General features: G+C 41.0%; 1 protein-coding gene across 1 annotated transcript in view; it reads right to left on the bottom strand.

Annotated features, from left to right (window-relative positions):
• The window catches only part of ATLIG4 (DNA ligase IV), a 495,731-nt gene that overhangs the window by 218,614 nt on the left and 257,792 nt on the right, over window positions 1–19,325 (bottom strand). The window contains exons 10-11 of the mRNA XM_089428338.1: window positions 417–572; window positions 113–188 (exon numbers count right to left, since the gene is read on the bottom strand). Coding sequence (XP_089284464.1) covers window positions 113–188; window positions 417–572 — 232 coding nt within the window. The remainder of the gene's footprint in view (window positions 1–112; window positions 189–416; window positions 573–19,325) is intronic.

Genomic DNA, 19,325 nt, shown 5'->3' with positions numbered 1-19,325 from the left:
GCCTAAATCCAATTTTGACCAATATACCTAACAAAATGTAACCACAAACACACATTAAAAAGATAAACTCTAGTGATGGAACATCATTTTCAAAATTACTTCAACATCATACCTGTTATCAACAGTTCCTTGAAAAAATTTAGCAACTTCTTCAACACTAGCAGCAATAAAGGACCAACAAGGTTCACCTACAACAATAGTACCAAGCAAAATCATCAGCCTTTAAAGACATTAATGTGCTGAAAAAGGAAACAAAATGTTACCTTCCCCAAACAATTTAATATGCAAATGAGGAACAGAAACTTAAAACAATGAAACCATATCCTATACTAATTTTCTTTCACTTAACACGCAACTACAAATTGTGTTTACTAACAACATATCAATCCAAAACTTAAGGTTAGTTATACTTTTACCAAAAGAGTGACATGAATTCAAACTCCCTTCAGGTAACAATAGCTCTAAGCGACCCTTTAAAGGCTTCACGACCTTGCAAAGAAGTTTATGGCGCTCACGCAAGCTTTGGTGGATCACACTAGTGTCTCCAGCATAAAGAATGTCAAACACCACATCTGGTATTTCTGGGTCAAGGCTTGAATGAATAACTTTCAAGTTGAAAAAAAAAAAAAAAAAATCTAATCAAAACCCTTAAAATTTTATGAGGTGTAACAGAAAAGATGTGCAATTATTCAAATAAGCCTGGCATATCTTCTACTATATGCAACCATCATGTACAATGAACATCACTGATCAGAACTACCTATGACAATCCATATAGGAGCTGTATAGCAACATGAAAAGAGGAGTAGGTAATGAAAATAAAAAAGTTGCTTTATCCCAATTAACACTCAATGCTGTCCAGTTCCAAATATCAACTAGAGCAAGTACATTGTCACCTTTGCAAGTTCCCTCTGTACTGTGGGTTAGTGTGGGCTAGACATGGGGGGGGAATCCCTATGTGGTTTAAAGAGAAACTACAACTTTTTCTTGCCGAAACCCACTTCAGATCTGCAGAAAACCTTGCTGTATATTAAATATCAGACCTGAAATCCACTAAGAAATTGACAGGACAACAAGCTAAAAATCGAATCAGCACATAGTTTTATCAATCTACCTCTATTTCAGTGCGAATCTGCTATGAAACACCTCAAAGACGCATTGAAGGACTTCAGATATGCATGTGAAAACTCAGAAAACAGAAAGAAAAATCATTTTCAATCTGTTTATGACTGCAACGCCTTAACTGTTGTGGGTTATGGTATCAAACAAAACAAAATCTGATTGAGCAGGGTAATTCTTGATCTCAGTCAACTCAGAAAATTCAAGTAATCAGCGATTAAACACACCAATAACCAACGAAATGAAATTTAGCTGCAATAAAGATAAAATCTTTAATCTAAAGCTACCAGAACAAAATTTGGAGAATTGACTTCAAATTCAAAGCACTTTACAGAATTACAAATCACTTCCAAAGCGCCTTCTCTCACCATGTCTAGAAATGTAATCATGTCAACAAGATGAGAACCACCACTAACTCCCACTAACTGGTATGCTCTGTCCAGTAGTTTTGAAACTCAGACTGGGCCTTGGAATCAACCAAGGGTCAACTCAGATTCTACTTGCATGCAACCATGACTTGCAAGGGTTTGAATTTAATGACTCAATTTATTAAAAAAAGACAATGTATTTAAGTCTTAATGAAAAAAAACATTTTAAATATTCTAGAGTCCAAACCATTAGAGACAGGGTCACAGGATAGCATAGTCTGCTCATATATACACTGTGTAAGGGTGAATATATCAAAATATTGCCGAGTGCGATACATATCAAAAAGATAATACATAATCAACAAAGGTTCAAATCATCTTTAGGTCCAAAAAACATGCTACAAAATAATAACCTACTACAAATCACTAATCCACATGATGAATCATCAAACTCAACACTACTGCTAGAAATGTGTTCCTTAACCTAGAATATGATTCTCTGGCTCAGTGTCTTCAGTATTATCAAACTCTTCAAGGACATAGAGTAGTAGTATTGGTGGTGGTGATAGTACTAATGGAAGCAAGAGCTACATCGGTAGTGCTTGTCTATGCCATGCTTGGTGCTATGCCTACTCCTTCTAGTGGATTTAAATATAAACTAATCCACTACGAGCCATAAAAATCATAATTGAACTCAATCTCTATCGACTGAGATTCCTTTACCCATTACAAGGTTGGATTTGTTACCCACGACCAGCAGCTGACCCCATAAGAGAAATTTTATCCTCGATTTGTCTTCAGCCAGCAGCCCCTTGACAGCCACCTCATAGCTTTGATATGCTACTTTTTCTCCACCACCTAAGCCAGCCGTTGTGTACCCTCGCTCCTCTGTCATGATCATTTGTTTAAAGGTTGGCCAACCAATCCTAAAGGTATGATTTTTCATTACTTAATTGGCTGTTTATGCTTGTTTTTCTTGCGCACACTTGGGTATCCATTACTAGATGAGTTGCAAAAATGAAAAGTTTTGCTGTACTCTTGTTCCCTTACCTTGACAATATAATATCCCCAATTGTGGTAATATTAATTAAAAGGGGCAACTAGTATTTTGGAGAAAGGTGGCAAGTATTATTTTATTGCAGATTGGCAGCAAATTATTATTTCATTAAAATTGTGGAAAAAGTAACTAAGTGGAAAATGGCCCCCACCAATAAAATAATATTAAAAAGAGTCTAAAAGGATGGAGAGAAAATATAAGAGGAGGAGGGACTCACTTTGTGGATCATCTTTTAATTATTACACTTCATATTTCTTCTTCTCTTGGAGTTGTTTAGCACAAGGGCCAGGGTGTCATTTAGCACCAGGAATTCCAATCAAAATTCCACCCTCATTTTGGAAAACTTCAAGTGTCTCCCTAGTGAGACAATTTGGGGAGCTCAATTCAGAGCTTCCATTGGACATCATCGCATGAGTTTATTTAGTAGTGCACTTTTCTTGGGTGGAGAGGTATTTTGTGGAGCACACTGTGGGAGCGAGCATGGGTTAGCTTAAAATTTCTAAGTCTGACACATCAGAAATCCCTACTACATTATCTGGTTTATTTTCTCCTACTTGTTCTTTTCATTCACGAGTTATTTATAAATATAAACACTGAAAACACAAATGTTGCCTTAACACATACAAATCGGGAACTGAAATAACTGAGACAAACACACAAGGGACACAGTTATTTTTGGGCAATCTTCCCTGGAAAAACCCAATGCGGAAAAATCGGTGCAGCAGCTATGAGTGTTTTAATATTATGCAGTTTCTGAATACAACTAGAGTGCCAGAAATGGCTCACCCAACAGAGAATGCCCTCGACAGAAGTACCCCTCCTTGAAGACAAATATTCCCGCTGATGAGTCACCAGATAATCGATCCCATAGCAACTACGGCAGCTCCTTCGTTGGACAGCGAAAGCTGCTCCAAGCTTCTCCACTGCTCTGCGTCACTTTGTTTGGGACTGCGTCACCCTCTCAGCTCACCAGCACTAAGTCTACCCCACGAAGATCACCCAACGCTGCCTCTTGGCCCTATGTCAGCTCTACTAGCCTCTGCGCAGCTACTGATGCCTCTGTGTCAGCCCTTTGGCTCCCTACGTCACCCACGTTGGCCTCCTCAGCCTCTACGTAAGTCCCAGCTGCCTTTGTGCCAACCTCCCCAAGCTTTGCGCTATCTCTCTGGTACTATCTCTGCATCTCTGCTATGTATTCTCAACCTTCTTCCGAACTGCCCCTCACTGCAACAGATCACTCGTTCGATTCTCTTAGCAAACCCCGCTCCAGGAAATCAAACTGACTGATCAATTTGGTGTATCTCCAACTGACCCTCAAGCCTCCTCTTATACTTTTCCTGTTGAGTCTTCAATGGTCAAGATTAACTCCCTAATCAACAGCTAAGATTATATTTGGCTTGATCCTCGTGTCTTGGAACTTTATAACCCAAAATTATATTAATACACATTAATATTTTAATTTACCTAAGTTTATACTTAGGACCTCATTAAAAATATTAATTATTTTAATATCTCCTCATCTGGGCATAATTTCTCCAAACGATTTATGGGTTTTGGAGATCTCATGTGCTTTAGCCTCTCCACCAATTTTCATGGCTAGAGCACATTGGATGCTACCACAAATCAACAAGTTACAGCCTCTGAGATTTTCTAGGGAATTTTCTTATTGTTAGACCGGAGTTTGGACTGCGATTTGCTGAGCTAGATTGGAGGCTATTACCTAGTTTGAATTTTCTATCTTTTGGCAAGGGCGCAAAAGCTTTGACCAAGTGTTGCACAGGGGTTTAGAGAAGTGGAGTTAGGAGAGATAAGCACTAGAGATAGGAGGTATTTCTCAGTGGAGAATTTATCCAGAGCTGGGAGGAATTTCTCGTGGTTGATTTAGGCATAATTCAGTCCTATCAAAATTGTGGAGTGTTTTCTGGACAGATTGGGCAATTCACACTTGTTGGGGGTCACTGAGGGTCAGTGGACTCAGCCCAAACCCTTTCTAGGTTTTTGTGGGTTTATTGAGAGGAGTCTCCAGCTAATTTTACAGAATTTTTCAGGCAATATTCAAGCCTGAAATTCTCATTCTTATAGCAGCACGTATTACTGATTAGCTTGTAAATTTGCATCACTCTGTGTGTTCAGTTTTGGCTTGGAGTTGGGCCAAACCCTTTCTAGGTATTTTTAGGTATGAGTGGAGACCGTGGCTACAATTTCAGGGTGATCCAGGCATTTTTCAGAGCAGAATCTTCAGTCCCATTCTAGGAGCAGCATCAGTAATTTCTTGAGTAGTGCACAGTATCATATTGGGCCAGTATTTCCTCCAGATCAGAGTTGTCTCACTTGGGTTTTGCATAGCTTGCAATAGCAAGCCCATGTTCCATTTTCCTTACTCATTGTACTCATCATTCTCAAGATTAATAAAATGGCTCAGTTGTTCTGCTTTATTATCCTGGTGTCTTGATATGCACGTGCAGTACTTGTTTATGGTTGTTGCTCCTTGTACATGTTTCTGTTATTTGCTATAAATTTTCAATTTGGAATATTACAGTGGTATCAAAGCCATGATCTTGGCTAGCTGTGGGCCTTAAGCCAAGTGATGACAAGACCAAAATAAAAAACTAAGAAATCATGGGATCCAAAGAAAGGTTAAAATCAAACAACATGGCAGTAACCTTGAATGAGGTGATTAGGATGCAACAAATGATGATTGATGTGGGGGAGCAGCTGATTCATACCACAATTGGGAATCAGGACCATTCTCAATTATACAACAAATCCACTATGCCCAAAATTATGGATAATGCATCAAGATGGCAAGACATGATTGCAACTAATGTGGAGTTATTGGCAACAAATTGGAGGGCATACCAATCATTGGGACATGACATTCAGGCATCCCTCTCCTTTTGGGAGTTTTGTGAACTAAGAGACATGCACAAATCAGTGGGAATTCAGTGGAATTATGCAAGGATGATGAGGAGGATCAAGGCAGAAGATGAAAAAGTAGTTGAAGGGGCCATGGTTGGCAAGGAGACAGTTGAGCATACACCCGTTGATGAGATGTCGACAGTTGATGAGGTACCCAGTGTTGTGACCAAGTTTTTAGGTGATAGCAGCGCACCACAAGTTGATGAGGTGCCGAGAGACATCTCCACCATTGAGGAGGAGCCAATAGGTACAAAGACATCCAGATCTATGACAAAATTGCCAGATGAAAGTCACCTATATTTGACCAGTGAGGATGTTTTATATGATGGGTTTTCGGTGGAGGAGCAGTTGGAGGCTCAAGTTGAGATCATTATGGAGGAGGATGTCCAACCGTACTTACAGCTAGACATTGACGAGGGGCAGCGTGGAGAGCACATGTTGGGATTTCAATACAATTCGCTTCAGAGGCACGTTGACAAGGTCCTCAACGTTATTATCTCACCCTTATGCATTGGATTGAGAGAGGCAGAGTTATCGAGACAAATCATAGGGGATGACCGAGCTAGCAAGGGTCGACAGCTTGAGTTGAATATGGCACAACGTCAACATGGAGGGCTTGTCCCATACACATGAGATTGTACATTTGATCCCTCCTTTGGGATTAAATGGTGAGAGGTACTGAGTTGGTACCCGATGGAGCAAGTTAGGCGGTTGGGTACATCCATGGTCGCATCTCAGTAAATGTTGTGGATTACTAGAGGAGTACGAGGGCCAGATTGTTGTTGGGATCTAGGTGGGATTCCCCATCACAACATGGGCTTGGTTAGTGATGGTATTAGCAGTGCGATGGATCTGGTGACCAAGCGCCCACACACTTTTAGGTCTCCATCAGCACTAGTGTCAGGTTGGATTGACAGGGGCAAAGGCAAACTTCGCGGGTTTTCTGGGATGTTGGGCGTACATGGGATTGTAGGATGATCAACATACTCTGGCAGGGGCTAGTTAGAGGAGGTGCCATCAGCAGGCCATCAGTCAAGGCATTGTATGGAGACAGTGCTCTCTTATTGGCATATTAGACGCAGGAGCTACTGAGGCTAGGCATAGTAGTATCATTTTTGTTAGCATGTAGTGGATTCACTAGTAGAGTAGCAGATGCATGGATGCATGTGGGATGGCCGAGGATGCAAGGTGATGCAGCAGTTGGCGTAGGTGTTCGGTGGTGCATAGAGTCGTGCCACAGAGTTCAGTGTTCTACCAAGGAGCATAGAGGCGCACGGAGGAGTGTCGTGTTGTGCGGGTTTGCAGTGTGGAGTAGGAGGAGCAATTCACATCACCTCGAGGTTTCGCATGGAGTGACAACTACTTTGTCACAGCAGGGAAATCAGATGATTCGGGATGTTATGGTGGCTGGTCGTGGTGTTCAACAATGCACAGAGGTGTGCAACTGGGTGCATTCGTGTGCCAAGGGGCACAGAGATACATGTTCTTATGCAGGGGAGCGCAGGGATGCTTGGCCGTATGTAATAATGTGTGATGCTTCTTATTGGGATTTTGGAGCATTACCACCAGGGAGACCGCCCGATAGAGACAACAAGCATGCCATTGGGCATCGATCACCCAGGGTCAATGAGGACGCAAATGAGCATCATTTGATGATATCCATCGGGACTTTCGCACCTCTCTCACTTCTACATTATTTGCAGGCATAGAGGAGTTGGATGTTGTCCTTTGACACCTTCATCACGAGCAGCAGAACACAAGAGGCTCACTCGAGACAGTTAGTTCGGACACAAAGTATCCAGGGAGAGACTTCTCAGTGGTGGCATTTGGTCAGGGTATGAGCTGACGGAAGACTTAGGGAGGTGACCCTACAAGCGCTGCAGGGTGCACTATCGGCAGTACCGCCTGAGGTGTTATCTGAGCATGAGGTACAGGGGATGGTAGTCCTCATTGGCAGGAGGATGCCTAGGCTCCAAGTTGTATCCAGATACATCATCAGGAGCTGGGATAGCAGGTTTCGCTGTGTGGTCTGGCAAGAGCAAAGTAGTTTGTCATACACTGGACAGATTCTTGATGCTTAGTACCCATCTATTGTTGATTACTGGTAGCATCAGATGTGCTCTAAACCCCAAAATTTGCAGGGAGGCTAGGACACATGTATTCTAGAATACCCAAAAATCATTTTGGGAAATTCCACCGGGAGACAGTTTTACTAAAATAATTAATTATTTTTAATGGACGCCTAAGTCTAAACTTACGAAATTAAAAAAAAGGGTATTAATAAAACTAGGAGTGAATCTTCAAGAAGAAGACGAAGATCGAGTCAATATGATCTGAGCCATTGATTGGCATTTAATCTAGGTGATTGATTACTCAATGAGAAGATTATAAGGACTTCGATGGGCATTTGGAAGACACATTGAGTGGGATTAAGAAATTGATTTCTCAAGAGAGAAGCACAGAGCAGCCGGAAACATCATCGAGGAGATTCTTGCAATGAGGGGCAAGGATAGTTTTTCGGAGGAAGTTTTTCTAATCCAGAGAGTGCAAGGCAGAGAGTGCAGAGAGTAATCTGGAGAGGCAGCACAACGCCAGGCAGAGGCAGCGCAAAGCTATGTCGTGGTAGCGCAGAGCTTCAGAGGGAGTCTGTATTTCTTCTGGGGAACAGTGGGGATCTAGTGTCGGAGCCGAGGTGTGAGACCGGGAGACCAAAGGGCCAAAGTTTCTAGCTAGCAAGAGATCAAGAGGTGCAGTGCAATCCCACTAGCAGTGTTGCGCAGTGTTGCGCAGTGACTGCACAGAGACAGTGCAGAGGCTCATCTCCAGTGCAAATCAAAGCCGATTTTCCAATGACAAGGTGATATCATCTCACTATGTTTTGTCTAGTTAGATCTCTGTATAGGATTGCCAGTTTTGGCATCCGAAAGAATTGTATTCAGAAACTACTACACAATAATACAAATCCTCAGCACCGGTTTTCCCACATTAGGTTTTTCTGAGGACATTTGTCCAAAAACAACGGTGTTAATTGTGTGTTTGGTTATTTCTTCTTGCTCAGTTCTTATTTCCACATATAATTTAATTAGTGAAGGTTGCAGTCGTATTTACTTCGATATTTATAGTGTAACACAGTAAATAACTTGCATGAATTAACAAGTAGGAGAACAAACATCAGTTTGCCGCAGTAGGGGATTTGGGTCTCCAAATTTTCACATCTATTGGATACATGCAGGGTCAGAGACAAGGCAGAGAGGAGTCCCAATAGCTAGTTGCATGTCACTACAGCAGGCAATGAGGATTGGGAGTTGTGAACCTCTAGTATGGCTATGGGATCTAAGGATCCAATTGATTGGTGGGACACTCCATTTCTTAGTGAGTACGGTCAGGATAGTCGGTGATCTGATTCATTCTCAGACTGACACATGGGGAATCACTAAGGTCTTCATCATATGGCGAGGTAGACTGTTGCTCAAGATTTGGGCCAACCATGGAGTAATAGGCTTTATCATTGTTTGGTCGCTTGGGCAGGTTGGGCATAACCTCGACCAACACATATATTATGGTCGAGAATTACAGGACAGGATGCTCTGGTACGAGCATGTTGGGTAGTCAGTCATGACAAGAGTGTCGTGGGGTTAGCAGGACAGTTTCTTCCTGCAATGGGCATGGAACCTTAGCGTCACAGTACTTGACAATTCAACTACCCTTAGGGATGAGTTGGTTTAGATAGGGGAGACCATTCTAATATTCCATTGGATTTTAGTGATTCGTCGTTGGCATGGGGGGATTTCAACAACATGGAGGGATGATCAACAGGAGTAGATCAGGCAAAGCTCATGTGGGTGAGGATTCATCTCCACCAGGGATGGATTGTATGTTCTGGAGTCCACCCTGGAGTGCATGAGATAGATGACTCAGTAGAGAAGTTACACAGCGAATTGATCAGGACTTTATATTATCAGGATGCTCTACATACTGACAGTATGCAGAGGGCTTTGGGTGCCTGTACCAGGTTGGACAGTGAGTGAAGCGAGGGGTGCTTCACGTTGATCAAGATGGCTTGGGACCCTAGTATCGAGGGATTCCTTGATGACAGGATAGTGTTGGGGATAGGGATGACTCAGTGGCACATTTGGGACCCGAGTATCATTTGTAGTAGCCATTTGGGTTAGTTGATAGAGAGAGTGCTTGTTCGGCATTGCTTGAGCACAAGCAATTTTTAGCGAGCAGGATTTGTAATATCCCCATTTTTGTGAGCATGGGAATTTTGCCCAATTTTGGTAATATTAATTAAAAGGGGCAACTAGTATTTTGGAGAAAGGTGGTGAGTATTATTTTATTGTAGATTGGCAACAAATTATTATTTTATTCAAATCGTGGAAAAAGTAACTAAGTGCAAAATGGCCCCCACCAATAAAATAATATTAAAATAGAGTCTACAAGGATGGAGAGAAAATATATTCCCTCGGGAGGGACTCATTTTGTGGATCATCTTTTAACTATTACACTTCATATTTCATCTTCTCTTGGAGTTGTTTAGCACAAGGGCCAAAGTGTTGTTTAGCACAAGGAATTCCAATCAGAATTCCACCCTCATTTCGGATAACTTCGAGTGTCTCCCTAGTGAGACAATTTCATTAGCTCAATTCAAAGCTTCCATTGGACATCATTGCAGGAGTTTATTCAGTAGTGCATTTTTCTTGGGCACAATTTACAAAGGTATTTTGTGGAACACATTGTGGGAGCAAGCATGGGTTAAAGGCTCTGAGATTTTGCAGGGAAGTTTCTTATTGTTAGACCAAAGTTCGGACAACGATTTGCTATGTTCGATTGGAGGCTATTACCTAGTTCGAATTTTCTATTTTTTGGCAAGGGCGCAAAAGCTATTGAGCAAGTGTTGCACAAGGGATTAGAGAAGTGGAGTCAAGAGAGATAAGCACTAGAGATAGGAGGTATTTCTCAATGGAGAATTTAGCTAGAGCTAGGAGGAATTTCGCGCAGCTGATTTGGACATAATTCAGTAGTATCAAAACTGTAGGGCATTTTCTGGCAAGATTGGGCAATTCACATTTGTTGGGGGTCACTGGGGGTCGGTGGACGCAGCCCAAACCCTTTCTCAGTTTTTGTGGGTTTATTGAGAGGAGTCTTTGGCTAATTTTACAAAAAATTATGGGCGATATTTGGGCCTGAAATTCTCATTCTTACAGTAGGGCGTATTACTGATTAGCTGATAAACCTGCATGACTTTGTGGGTTCAGTTTTGGCTCAGAATTGGGCCAAACCCTTTCTGGGTATTTTTGGGTATAAGGAGTAGATCTCGTGGCTGCAATTTCAAATGGAATCCAGGCATTTTTCAAAGCAGAATATTCAGTCCCATTCTAGCAGCAGCATCAATAATTTCATGAGTAATACACAGTACCAATTTAGGCCAGTGTTTCCTCAAGATCAGAGTTGTCTCACTTGGGTTTTGCATAGCTTGCAATAGTAAGCCCAAGTTCCCTTTTCCTTACTCATTGTACTCACCATTCTCGAGATTAATAAAATGGCTCAGTTGTTCTGCTTTATTTTCCTGGTATTTTGATATGCATGTGAAATGTTTGTTTATGGTTGTTGCTCCTTGTACATGTTTCTATTATTTGCTGTAAATTTTCAATTTGGAATATTACAGACTAGGGGGTTAATTATGAATCCTAGTCCCGTAGGATATCCTTTATTGACTATTAACTTTAGGAAGAGAACTACATGGGAAACCCTGTGGTCCCACTTCCCAATACCATATATCTCACTCCCCTCTGCTCATTACTAGCCCTTTTCAAATTTTCCTATCTGGGTCCACATTTGTCCATCGAGTCGACAAGGTCCCCTTACCCTTTGTCCACACCTTGGGTCGGGCTAAGAAACACGCCCCGGAGGTTGATGCAACTAAGGAAAAAGTAAAAAGCATAATATGGCCATATACAATAGGAAATGTACCACAAAATGCAAAAGATGGTCGAGACAATAAAATTTAGCACATGGGCAAAAGCTGAGCATGAGTTATAACCCTTATAATTATGGTCATCACCCAGGTTCCTAGGACCCCTATGAGTGCCCCTTGCATCATTAAGGAACCCATGTATGTACCAAACCTTGGTGGACAATGAACTGCCCCACCTTGAGGGGGGGTAGTCACTGCTATATCACATACATCATGCTCTCATCCCTTGAAGCCTCGAGCAGTAAAATAAAGAAAAAACAATAAAAGGCAAAAGGAAAATGAAGGGTGGAAAAACAAAGGTTGGGGTAACTCATGCACCATAATTTCTCCCTCCTTACACTCATATACCCAAAGTGTGAGCACTCCTTATCATAGATACCCTTGTACCATGGCATGTGGCTTGGAGCCTTCCTTGTGTCCCCTCTCTGTTCCATCATTATTTCACATGACACTTGCCATTTGAAGGGTGTACCTTGGACCTATCATTCCCCTAAAGGTTGAAACCACCTAATAGGGTCCCTCATTAACCACTCCTGCCCAAGAACATAACACTATTACATGTTCAAAGCCCCAAATTTGGAAGGGAAACCCACTATTAAGTCTCACTTTTGCCCTTAATTAACAAGTTTCTTCATTCAATTGCACTAATGAATCATTGTATTTGAAGGAGAGGAGATGCATTCGATATTATACAGAATTGCAGGTGGGTCTTCATCTTGAACTCGGCCCCCCTATATGGGATCCAAGCCCTCTAGAGGATCACAATGGAATTTGTAGGGTGACCATTGAGAGCCATCGACCTCCATTTATGCAGAGCATTGATTGCCACACCATGGGCTTCTTCAGCACCATCATTTACTTGTTTGTGCCCCAATTATTCGAGATGATTATACACTTGGACCAAGATGCCCCAGCCAACTACACATTGCACCCGACACTTCGCATGTTGATACAAGGCCCAAAGGAGGTTGCGTCTTTCCCAGGCAAACATGGGAGGGCTTGTGGTGTCTTTTAGCCCCCATTGATGGATCATCGACTTGATTTTGAGCCACTTGGAGACGCGTGAGCCCCATTTTGGATCCCCAAACCCAAAATAACGGTCCCAATTACGTTTTGTAGCATAAGGAGGGTATCACCCTCTTCATCCCAATTTTTTAGGCCCTCTCAAACATTTCTAGCACAAGAGACCTTAATGTTACCTCTCTAGGCCTCCACGAATGCATGACGTTAGCCTTGCATGGGCTTCTGAGGAAAATCAATTTAATTTTTAAAGCTATCATGGTTGGCTTGTAACCATGGGTAGGTTACTTAGCATATTACACATGTTAAAGGGGCTTTATTATTTGTTATATCGAATTATAGATGTTGTATAAATAGATGAGACCTAGTCTCATCTCAAATCATCTCACTTGGGATTCTGCATAGCTCATTAGAGAATTCAAACCTGCAATTTGAGGAGATCTTTGGATGTTTTTGGGATGAACTTTGATGTTTGGATATTTATTGCTATCTTTTTGGAGCCTCTAATGCCTTATTAATGGATGGATATACTCTACGTTGTCTTGTAAGTATTTCTTCACGGTGAAATTATCTTGCAAATAATGTTTAATGCTTGGAATTTGTTCTGATGATAAAAAATTGCATTTTGTTTTATTCAACATCTTTCAAAATTTCAATTTTGCGATGTTTTGCATGTGTTACTCGTTGATGATGTGGAAAGAATGTTCCTAGTGTATAATGATTGCATTTAATCCATGAAACTCCATTAACTAATCCTAAAGAGGGTAATTGTTGAAAGGGGTACCTAGGGCTTCTTCTTTTAGCCTCCTTGAAGGTCAATTAGCCAATTATAAGGACCCATGACTCCATACTCCCAATGGTCTAGGCATTAATCAAGTCCATTGGTGATCAAACTTGGATTTAGTACATAATTTTTCCTTATTTTCTCTTCTTGGTGTGAAATATTTTGCAAGAAGAGTTTCAAAATTTCATTTGGATAGAAATCTTCCCTTATGTCTCCCTTAGAGGTCCTCAAGTTTTGGTGGAATTCCCACATTGAAATCTTCATCAATTTGATGCACTAGTTGTCACATCAACAGGGAACCCTGGAAGCTAATCCTTCAACTTAGAGATTCTTTGAAGCAAAATTCCTTAGTACTTGCTGAAGTAAATCATTCATTGCCTTTTCTCTCACATACCTTGACTTCAGATGTACCTTTCTCTCATCGTAAATGACAACCCTAGGTCTTGTCTAGCCGTCTTTCAAAGGGGTTTTTTGTGGAAAGTCTTACTAGTTTCTCCCAAAGCTTGCACCTTGGTTGAACCTTTCCATTGAATAAACTGCTTTATCTCACTTCAAACCTATCATATATGAAAATTCTATTACTACAACAACTGATTTTACCTACTTATTTTCCAATAAGTTATTTACAAAATCCCTTCAGTAAATATTAAAATAAATTCTACTGCAAATATCAGACCATTATACAGAAACAAATACCTGCACAAGAATCTAACACATCAACACAGTTATTTTTGGACAATTGTCCCCAGAAAAACCCAATTCGTGAAAACCAGTGCAGCAAAGGAGGATTTTATTAATCAACTTTTCTTGAGTACAACTACGGTGCCAAACTGGCTCACCCAACAGAGATAAATCCTCTGACGTTCCTCCTAGGCTCACCGTCAATCAGTGTTTTAAAAAACGGCCGGCTTGGAACTGACTCGGCTAAGTTGGTCCGAGCCAGCCTTGGATTTTGTGACTCGGCCTTTGGACCAATTCGGCCGGCCGGGTTACGTACAGCGGACAGTGAACCCAAAAACACAGCTTTTTTTATTTTATTTTTGGGGACTCCCTGGGCTTCCCTATCTAACTCATGGGTTTCCCTGTCTGACTCTGATCCCTAGTATTGATATGTTATTCATGGTAATGTTAAATTCTTAAAGTAAAAGTCCTTTTACTTAAATTTTTAACATTACCATGAAATGACTCAGGATGTTTGAGAGTGGTTATGGCATCATTGGATTTCATATGGAGAAAGTAGAATTTTAGATTTCATTCAAAATCCAGCAGACTTATCAGTTTTCAGGATTTCAGGATTGGGGGATTGCAATGTTTCCATTGAATTTTGTCATGTATTAGGGTATGGAACTTGTATTTATTGAAGAGCACCAATCCCTCTATGTACCTTGATGTTAGTGACATTGGTTGTTGAACTCTTCCGGCATTCGCTCGCAAACCGGGAGCTTCTAAAATTGTCGCTCCTGCTCCTGTTTTCGCTCCTGCTCCCCGCTTTCGCTCCCGCTCCCAAGTAACACTGAGCCAGATGATGTTGGCAACTCTAGCAGTAGCCAGTAGTACTGGTCACAGACTTTTGTTGTAGAGGCCATTTCTAGCCTCCTTAGTTATGTGTTTTTGTTTTGATCTCTATATCATCATCTTGTATGTATTAGACAGTGCACTGGGTGCCATTTTGATATATGGATATATTCATGAGCCTACTTTGATCATATGTTGTCTTCTATCTATATTCTAACGCTGTGTGTTTGGAAACATGAATGAAAATCTTTAAAATTATGTGTTTTTATAAAAAATAAATATTTAATGTATTTTTTACAACGACCGAGTCAATGAAATCGAGTCAGCCGAGTCGGAGTAAGAGTCAGAGTCAACCCTCAGACGAGTCGAAGTCAGAGTCGGAGTTTTAAAACATTGGCGTCAATCCAGCTAGCCTCTACACAGCTCCTAGACCCTCTACGTCTGCATTCTGTCTCACTCTATGTTGCAGGAAACGTGGCATAGAGGTCTCTTTCCCTACGGAAACGGGTATGAAATGCGGAAACGTGTTTGGTACGGCCGTGAAACGCGTTTCCGGCCGTACTACCACGTTTCCCGAAACGAAAGCGTGGCCAGTACGGCCGGAAACGCGTTTCAGGGCCGTACGACCCACGCTTCCTCATTAACTTGTGTTTTTTTAATTTTTTTTTTTTAGTTTGTTTTTTAATTTACTTTTAGGGTATGTTAGTGACTTCTAGATGTGTGTCTAGAGTTATAAAAGTGAATTTTTGCCCTAATGTTGATATGCAGTTCATCAAGAAGTTTGAGGCATAAGCAGTTCATGGTAATGTTAAATTCTTAAAGTAAAAGTGATATTCTCCTTTATTTTTCATTTTCATCCTTTTACTTAAATTTTTAACATTACCATGAAATGACTCAGGATGTTTGAGAGTGGTTTCGCCCTCATTGGATTTCATATGGAGAAAGTAGAATTTTAGATCTCACTCAAAATCCAGCAGACTTATTTGTTTTTCAGGATTTCGGGATTTGGGGGATTGCAATGTTTCCATTGGATTTTATCATGTACTAAGGTATGGAACTTGTATTTAATCAAGAGAATCAAGCCCTCTATGCAGGGGAAACTCCCAATAATCAAGATCATGTAGGGTACTAGGGTATGAAACGTGTATTTAATCAAGAGCACTAAGGTCGTTCGACTATGTAGGAGGAGACTCCTAATACAACAGTGGTCCTTCTAAAGAATGGGATGTGGATGAAGAAAATCCTGATTTGGATCTCTCTCTTGCAGCCTTATAGTCTTTATTGTACTTGCAGCCTCATATATTAATATAAATAAAGGCTGATTTTGAGATTTGGATATATAATAAACGTTGCTTTTGGATATTCCGATATTTTTATTTTCATTATGTGATCATTCATGAGTAAATGTGATGTAAATTAAATCTTAATGTTTAAGTGTAATAAATTATAATGTATCATTTATGCTTTATGATTGCACATATATATATATATATATATATATATATATATATATATATATATATATATATATATATATATATATATATATATATATATATTCGTGTTTCCCCGTTTCCAAAATTTGGGGAGGTCGCGTTTCGTGTCCCTTCCCGTTTCGGAAACTCGTACCCATTTCCCCGTTTCGTGCAACTTAGGTCTCACTGCATTAGCACTTGGCCTCTCCGTGTCACCCACAAAGGCCCTCAAGTCATTGCACAGTCCAACTGCCTTTGCGTCCTTCTAAGTGGCTTTGTGTCTACCTCTCTGATCTTTGCGCTGGTCCTTCGGCAATCCAGTCTTCTAGTTCGAATTTCTCAGCAAGCCCCGCTCCAAAAATAGAACTGACTGGTCTCCCTTATTGTATTTCCAACTGAACCTGAAGTCTTCTCTTATACTTTTCCTGTTGTTGAATCAACGACCGAGATTAAGTCCCTAATCAACAGCTAAGATTAAAATAGACTTGATCCTTATCTTTTGGAAGCTTCTCATCCTTATCTTTATTAATACCCATTAGTATTTTTATTTTCCAAAGTTAAGACTTAGGAACTCATTAAAAATATCAATTATTTTAATAACTCTTCATCCAGATGGAATTTTCCAAAACAATTTATGGGTCTTGGAGATCTCGTGCATTTTAGCGTTTCCAGCAATTTTCATAGCTAGAGCACATCCAATACTACCCCAAATAAAAACTCCCTCTTAGCAAGGAATGTGCTCTAGTAATGCTCCACCATTGAACATCACCCTGATCATCCTGCACCGGTACCTGCGCTGATTCTTGGTCTGCTGCCTAACATCGTCTGCACAATTGCCTCCTGTACTGCTACCCATGACTCTACCACTGCCACTGCTACATGTGTACTGCAGCTCCCTCTAAATTTCTGTTGTTGTTGGTCCTTCTTCCCAACACTACATTTGCACTGCAACTCTCTCTCAAATGTTGCATCATGCTGCTAATAGCACTACAACACCTGATACTTATCCATTTCTGTTACTGAAGTGGATTCTTTACCATCCCCATCTTCTCCCTGAAATAAGCAAACTTGTTTCTTCCAAGAGCCTTAGTAAAGATGTCTGCCATCTGTTCTCCTGTAGGAGTGTAACTCAACTGCACAGCTCCTCGTTGGACACAATCTTTAACAAAGTGACACCGAATATCAATGTGCTTTGACCGATCAAGAAATACTGGATTCTCAGAGAGCTTGATGCAACTATGATTATCACACATGATCCTGGTCGCTTCCATCCTTCTTCTGAAGAAGTTTATAAGCAATTTTCTAAGCCATATGGCTTCACACGAAGCTCTGCTAGCGGCCATATACTCTGCTTCAACTAAGCTCAGAGCTGCGAATTTCTGTTTCCCACTGCACTAGGAGGTCATCCCAATCCAATGTTGAAACAATACCTAGAGGTGCTTTTCCGATTTACTGAACTTCCAGCCAAATCTGCATCAGTAAACCCACTCAATCTGATATCATTCCTTCTAGTGTAGAAGAATCCATAATCGATTGTTCCCTGTATATATCTGAGAACATGTTTGGCTGTTGCCCAGTGCAACCTCTTCGGTTCCACCATGAACTAACTAAGGGTGTGGACAATGTAACAAATGTCTGGCCTAGTATTGACCAGATACATCAGGGACCCTATGAGCTACCTGTATAAGGTGGGATCAACATCCTTGTCTTCTGATACATCAATTTTCTTCCAGTTGGTAATCATTGGAGTAGGCCTACAGTCCTGCAACTTGAATCTCTTCAGAATTTTTGTAGCATATCTCCCTTTTCCAAGGAAGATCTCCCCCTTCTGCTGCAAAACTTCCAACCCTAGGAAATAATGCATCTGTCCCAAATCCTTCATGTTGAATTTTGTGGCTAGATTCTTCTTGGAGTCCTCGATGAGCTTGGATGATCCTGTCAGGAAGAGATCATCCACACATAATACTAGGATTAGAGGCTCATGCTCTACGACCAGATAGTAGAGATTTGGATCTGCGTCGCCCTTGATGAACCCCATCTTCTACAAGTAGCGCTCAATTCGACCATACCATGCTCTCGGTGCTTGTTTGAGCCCATACAAGGCTTTTTTCAATCTGCATACATGAGACTTCTTCTCATGTGTCTCAAAGCCTTTTGGTTGTTCAATGAATACTTCCTCTTCTATCACCCCGTTCAAAAAATATCATTTTGACATCCATCTGATGAATCTCCCATCCCATCTATGTTCCAAGAGATATCACAGTTCTAATAGATGTATACCTGGCTACTGGGGTGAAGGTCCCTTTGTAGTCTATTCCTTCTTTTTGAACATACCCCTTAGCCACAAACCTGGCTTTGTATTTTTCCACACTGCCGTCTGCAGCGTATTTAATCTTGTAGACCCATCTCAAACCTACCACTGATCTGTCCTGAGGCCTAGGCACTACTTCCCGAACATCGTTCACCATTATAGAGTTGTATTCCTTTACCATTGCATCCATCCAAACTTGATGTTGAGAGGCCTCCTGAAAACTGGAAGGCTCCCCATCTTAAGCTACTAAGGCCTGATATGTATATGGCTGTCTTCACTCCCTTTTATTGTTTCTCGGTGCACCGATGAAATCCTCTGCATCCCGCAGAATCCATCGAAGTTCCCGGCTCATTCTTCCTCTGGTAGCAGGTGCATCTATTAGCTCCTCCTCTTCCTGTGATTCTTCCTATTTTGAAGGAGAATTCTTGGCTTCCGCTGGTTGAAGTGGTTTGACCAACGGCTCATCTTTTGACAGCTCCTCGGAAAGCATTTCTCAAGATTTCCTAAAAGCCCTATCTTCCATGAACTTCACATCTCGTCAAGCTACTACCTTCCTACTCCCTAGAAGATAGATTTTATATGCCTTAGCATTCTCGCTATATCCTACTAGATATCCTTTCTCTGAAATTTGATCTAACTTCTTCCTTTTCTCCTCGGATATACGACAATATGTTAAACTCCCAAATATCCTGAAATGGCTGACTTCATGTGTCTTTCCGGTGAAGACTTTCTTTGGAGTAATCTTGCCCAATGCCCTATGAGGAGTTCTATTCTGGACAT

The sequence above is a fragment of the Pinus tabuliformis genome, chromosome 4_2 (genome assembly GCF_031772625.1).
Source record: "Pinus tabuliformis cultivar Carrire ecotype Pingquan chromosome 4_2, CPIR1, whole genome shotgun sequence".
Taxonomy (NCBI): Eukaryota; Viridiplantae; Streptophyta; class Pinopsida; order Pinales; family Pinaceae; genus Pinus; species Pinus tabuliformis.
Note: the sequence above shows the minus strand (reverse complement) of the source record. Positions and strands in the feature narration are given on the sequence as shown.